General features: G+C 46.5%; 1 protein-coding gene across 1 annotated transcript in view; it reads right to left on the bottom strand.

Annotated features, from left to right (window-relative positions):
* Positions 1-6681, bottom strand: part of LOC115183103 (polycystin-1-like) — a gene marked incomplete at both ends in the record, with an annotated part of 15649 nt that extends 8968 nt beyond the window's left edge. Inside the window, 6 exons of the mRNA XM_029744439.1 lie at positions 28-203; positions 1780-1911; positions 3291-3399; positions 5261-5521; positions 5701-6170; positions 6410-6681. Coding sequence (XP_029600299.1) covers positions 28-203; positions 1780-1911; positions 3291-3399; positions 5261-5521; positions 5701-6170; positions 6410-6681 — 1420 coding nt within the window. The remainder of the gene's footprint in view (positions 1-27; positions 204-1779; positions 1912-3290; positions 3400-5260; positions 5522-5700; positions 6171-6409) is intronic.
* Between the last annotated feature and the right edge of the window lie 308 nt (positions 6682-6989).

Raw genomic sequence — 6989 nt, forward strand, 5'->3', positions numbered from 1 at the left:
ATATGTCTCTCACACACTACAACCTACCGGAAGGTGGCGTCCACGGACATATCCAGGACCACAGAGGTGGTCAGGAACTGGTCCGAGCCCTGCGTGACCACGCCAGGCACGCCGGTGACCGTGAGGTTGACCATGGGGTTCATACGGTCGACCGTCACGTTGAAGTGGTCCGTCAGGTTGCTCACATGGTTCATCGCCGTCACCTGTAGGATAGGAGGAGATTGACTGGTTGATTGTTAGCTACTTCAGTATTGAAGTTTCTGCATTGTTATGTATATACAGGTCAACATTCTGCGGCGGCCATCTTAACTCCCCATTAACAACACATGGGGGAATATTTAAACAATGCTATGTAACGGAAATGTCTAGAACATTCCAAAATCTAAAAGTTGACCCAACTCTCCACATATCTCTCTCTGCTTCTGCCTGATCCCAGCAGGTGTCTGTTCCATATGGCTGGCGGACAGGGGGATGAGAGCTCCTCCTTATCCGTTGATTCAGTGATGGATTGATTGTGTTAATTGTCCTTTATGAAGGACAGCTTTCACAAGGTCCTATGTCAAGATACTAACAGCACTACTGGGGGTTTATAAAGGTGAAACTCTCTACTGTCCCGGTCCCCATACCGAGATCCAACCAGTCTTCCTCTGATTCAAAACACACAGTATATCTTCCTCTCTACTGTCCCGGTCCCCATACCGAGATCCAACCAGTCTTCCTCTGATTCAAAACACACAGTATATCTTCCTCTCTACTGTCCCGGTCCCCATACCGAGATCCAACCAGTCTTCCTCTGATTCAAAACACACAGTATATCTTCTCTCTACTGTCCTCCGGTCCCCATACCGAGATCCACCAGTCTTCCTCTGATTCAAAACACACAGTATATCTTCCTCTCTACTGTCCCGGTCCCCCATACCGAGATCCAACCAGTCTTCCTCTGATTCAAAACACACAGTATATCTTCCTCTCTACTGTCCCGGTCCCCATACCGAGATCCAACCAGTCTTCCTCTGATTCAAAACACACAGTATATCTTCCCTCTCTACTGTCCCGGTCCCCATACCGAGATCCAACCAGTCTTCCTCTGATTCAAAACACACAGTATATCTTCCTCTCTACTGTCCCGGTCCCCATACCGAGATCCAACCAGTCTTCCTCTGATTCAAAACACACAGTATATCTTCCTCTCTACTGTCCCGGTCCCCATACCGAGATCCAACCAGTCTTCCTCTGATTCAAAACACACAGTATATCTTCCTCTCTACTGTCCCGGGCCCCATACCGAGATCCAACCAGTCTTCCTCTGATTCAAAACACACAGTATATCTTCCTCTCTACTGTCCCGGGCCCCATACCGAGATCCAACCAGTCTTCCTCTGATTCAAAACACACAGTATATCTTCCTCTCTACTGTCCCGGGCCCCATACCGAGATCCAACCAGTCTTCCTCTGATTCAAAACACAGAGGAAGACTGAGGTAGAGATTTCCCATAACTACAGATCTAGGATTTGAAGTCTTTGTATTTGTCATGCTGGTGTTGCACAGAAGTGGTGGATGAGTAGGGAGTGTCCTTTGAGATCTGGTGAAAACTGATGCCAAAAGCAGCAGTACATGGATGTCAAAGATCAAAGTAGCTAGACATTAGCTTAGCTTTACCGCCTAGCTTTAACCAACACCAAACCAGCATCAACCAAGGCAGGTGCCCATATCAGTGTCATCTATGTTGTATTGTGTGTGTGTGTGTGTGTGTGTGTGTGTGTGTGTGCGTGTCTCACCGATAGTTTGTAGACAGCTGGGTTCTGGTATATAATGTTCAGCACTGTGTTGTAGTAGGTGAAGTAGGGCTTATCATCCACTGTCCATTTAAAGGTTGGGTTGGAACCTCCCTCTACAGCAGCAGTATAGCTCTGGAACACACAGAGAGGAGATCACACACACACACACACACACACACACACACACACACACACACCCAACACACACACCCAACACACCCCCAACACACACACACACACACCCAACACACACACCCAACACCCCCCAACACACACACACACACACACACAACACACACACCCAACACCCCCCAACACACACACACCCAACACACCCCCAACACACACACACCACACCCAACACACACACACCAACACCCCCCCAACACACACACACCCAACACCCCCCAACACACACACACCCAACACCCCCCAACCACACACACCCAACACACCCCAACACACACACACCCAACACACCCCCAACACAAACACACCCCCAACACACCCCCCAACACAAACACACCCAACACACCCCCAACACACCCCCAACACAAACACACCCAACACACCCCCAACACAAACACACCCAACACACCCCCAACACAAACACACCCCCAACACACCCCCAACACAAACACCCCCAACACACTCCCAACACAAACACACCCAACACACCCCCACACAAACACACCCCAAACACACCCCCAACACAAACACACCCAACACACCCCCAATACAAACACACCCAACACAACCCCAACACAAACACACCCAACACACCCCCCAACACAAACACACCCCCAACACACCCCCAATACAAACACACCCAACACACCCCCAACACAAACACACCCAACACACCCCCAACACAAACACCCCCAACACACACACCCCCAACACACCCCCAACACAAACACACCCAACACCCCCCAACACAAACACACCCCCAACACACCCCCAATACAAACACCCCAACACACCCCCAACACAAACACCCCCAACACACCCCCAACACAAACACACCCAACACACCCCCAACACAAACACACCCAACACACCCCAACACAAACACACCCAACACACCCCCAACACAAACACACCCCCAACACACCCCCAACACAAACACCCCCAACACACCCCCAACACAAACACCCCCAACACACCCCAACACAAACACACCCAACACACCCCCAACACAAACACAGCCCCAACACACCCCCAACACAAACACACCCAACACACCCCCAACACACCCCCAACACAAACACACCCAACACACCCCCAACACACACAAACCCAACACACCCCCAACACAAACACACCCAACACACCCCCCAACACAAACACACCCCCAACACACCCCCATCACAAAACACACCCCCAACACACCCCCAACACACACAAACCCAACACACACCCAACACACCCCCAACACACACAAACCCAACACACCCCCAATACAAACACCCCCAACACACCCCCAACACACACACCCCCATTAAACTCACCACGACTGATTCCATGAGGACTCTGTGTCTGGGATGAGGCTGGACCACCAGACCTCTCAGAGGTTCCTCCACCCCGACCAACAGGCTGAGACTGGCCTCCGTCACCTCGCTGTGGACACACACACACACACACACACACACACACACACACACACACACACACACACACACACACGTGATGAGCAACATTGAGACTTGAAGACTTGTGTTAGCTTCCCTAACAGACTAATATACTGACTATACAATCACACTGTATGTAGATATACTGTATGTGATATACTGTATGTAGATACACTGTATGTGGATATACTGTCTATACAATCACACTGTATGTAGATATACTGTATGTAGATATACTGTATGTAGATATACTGTATGAAATACCCTGTATGTAGATATACTGTATGTAGATATACTGTATGTAGATATACTGTACAATCACACTGTGTGTAGATATACTGTATGTAGATATACTGTATGTAGATATACTATATGTAGATATACTGTCTATACAATCACACTGTATGTAGATATACTGTATGTGATATACTGTATGTAGATATACTGTCTATACAATCATACTGTATGTAGATATACTGTATGTAGATATACTGTATGTTATACACTATATGTAGATACACTGTATGTGATATACTGTATGTGATATACTGTATGTAGATATACTGTATGTTATACACTGTATGTAGATATACTGTATGTAGATATACTGTATGTAGATATACTGTATGTGATATACTGTATGTAGATATACTGTATGTGGATATACTGTCTATACAATCACACTGTATGTAGATATACTGTATGTAGATATACTGTATGTAGATATACTGTATGAAATACCCTGTATGTAGATATACTGTATGTAGATATACTGTATGTGGATATACTGTATGTGATATACTGTATGTAGATATACTGTATGTAGATATACTGTATGTAGATATACTGTATGTTATACACTATATGTAAATACACTGTATGTGATATACTGTATGTTATACACTATATGTAAATACACTGTATGTGATATACTGTATGTTATATACTGTATGTAGATATACTGTATGTAGATATACTGTATGTAGATATACTCTACAATCACACTGTATGTAGATATACTGTATGTAGATATACTGTATGTAGATATAATGTATGTTATACACTGTATGTAGATATACTGTATGTAGATATACTATATGTGATATAATGTATGTAGATATACTGTATGTAGATATACTGTCTATACAATCACACTGTATGTAGATATACTGTATGTAGATATACTGTATGTAGATATACTGTATGTGATATACTGTATGTGATATACTGTATGTAGATACACTGTATGTAGATATACTGTATGTAGATATACTGTCTATACAATCACACTGTATGTAGATATACTGTATGTAGATATACTGTCTATACAATCATACTGTATGTAGATATACTGTATGTAGATATACTGTATGTAGATATACTATATGTAGATATACTGTACAATCACACTGTGTGTAGATATACTGTATGTAGATATACTGTATGTAGATACACTGTATGTAGATATACTGTATGTAGATATACTGTATGTAGATATACTGTATGTAGATATACTGTCTATACAATCACACTGTATGTAGATATACTGTATGTAGATATACTGTATGTAGATATACTGTATGTAGATACACTCTTAGAGTAAAGGCTTCCAGAAGGGTTCTTCGCTGTCCCCATAGCAGAACCCTTTTTGGTTCCAGGTAGAACCCTTTTTGTTTCCAGGGTAGAAACATTTTGGGTTGCATGTAGAACCCTCTGTGGAACATGGAACCAAAAGGGTTCTACCTGGAACCAAAGGGTTCTCCTATTGGAACAGCCGAAGATCCGTTTTAAGTTCTAGAACGCACCCTTTTTTCAGTGTAGGGATGTATAGAATCATAGAGATATCTGACCTGTGTGCTGACAGATTCACCACCACCGGCCACCTCTCCTCCCCTAGACCCAGATCTATCACCGCAAACAGACTGTGGCTCTGGTCCTCCCCCCCTCTCCCTGGTTCTCCTGCCCTGCCTGCCCCTCTACACTCCCCCACAGTGGGCAGGAAGTCAGGGGGGCAGTGGTCCTGGAAGAGGACACTCTGGTTGCTTCCCTGCCAGTGGACTTCGGCTCCGTACTGGGAGTGGACCCGGAGCAGAACCACCGTCTCGTTGGGTCTGGATCACAATCACAATCATTTGTATTTGCCAAGTACATTAATTCACATGTACCAGGAATTTGACCAGGTGAAATGGTACTGATAATATCTTACAATAAACAGAATATACAAGACAGAATATTAATGAAGTAATTTATGAATCCAATCCAATCAAACACACACAACACAACACATTACCTGAAGTAGTAGGTTCCGTTCTGAGAGGGGGGGTGGAGGACGGTGAGGCCCAGGGGAGGGACCACTCGGACGGGACATGACACCGTGACGGGGAAGGCAAGGTCGTCGGAGGTCACCTCCAGGCTATAGAGCCCTGGCTGGGGGAGGCCGGAGGAGAGCTGGGACCCCTGTAGCTGGGTCTCACTGTGCCCAACGTAGAGCACCCTGATCGGGCAGACCATGTCCGCAGCCCAGCCTCCTCCTCGAACATCCTCCAGGGTTATTTCAACGCTCTGGTCCAGGTCCACGGAACCTTCTGATCGGTTGGAGTTGGCCCACAGCCAGTCAGATTGGTTGAGGGCCAGGATTGGCTGTCGCCACGGCGACTGGGGTGAAGGGTCGCAGCGGAGCAGGGAGGCGGGGCCGGCGTCGTGCTGCAGGCCGATGATGTCGCCGGGGGAGACCAGCAGGTCCTCGACATGCTCCCTCACCTGAGGGGGAAGGAGAGGAGGAGAGAGGAGGTAAGAGAGGAGGAGAGAGGAGGTAAGTTTGTTTTAAAAGTACCAGTTGTGTTTGTTGTGTGTAGTTGTGTGTATCACTGTGGGTGTTTTGTTCTTTCATCATTGTGTTCATTTGGTGTGTGTGTGTGTGTGTGTGTGTGTGTGTGTGTGTGTGTGTGTGTGTGTGTGTGTGTGTGTGTGTGTGTGTGTGCGTCTGTCCATCCACTCACCAGTATGTGTGTAACAGGTCCAGCAGGCAGTGTAACCACCACCTCATCCACCAGGTTGTAACTAGGACGCAGCGCCCCGGGTGGCAGAGTGTCTGCCTGGGTACAGTTGGCACAGGATCCAGGGTGGCAGGGGCTGGCTAGGGGTAGGCAGCGGCCCAGGAAGGGGCACCACTGCTGGGGAGGAGGGCAGGAGGTGGAGGGTAAAGGGGTGGAGGTGCTGGTCTCCATGGAGACACACAGAGCCACAGGATGACATAGGGGACCACCGCATCCTGGAGGGAGGAGAGTCGTCATGACAGAAACATCATCATGACAGAAACATCATCATGACAGAAACATCAACATGACAGAAACATCATCATGACAGAAACATCATCATGACAGAAACATCATGACAGAAACATCATGACAGAAACATCAACATGACAGAAACATCATCATGACAGAAACATCATGACAGAAACATCAACATGACAGAAACATCATCATGACAGAAACATCATCATGACAGAAACATCAACATGACAGAAACATCAACATGACAGAAACATCATGACAGAAACATCAACATGACAGAAAC

Source organism: Salmo trutta, unplaced genomic scaffold (genome assembly GCF_901001165.1).
Source record: "Salmo trutta unplaced genomic scaffold, fSalTru1.1, whole genome shotgun sequence".
Taxonomy (NCBI): domain Eukaryota; kingdom Metazoa; phylum Chordata; class Actinopteri; order Salmoniformes; family Salmonidae; genus Salmo; species Salmo trutta.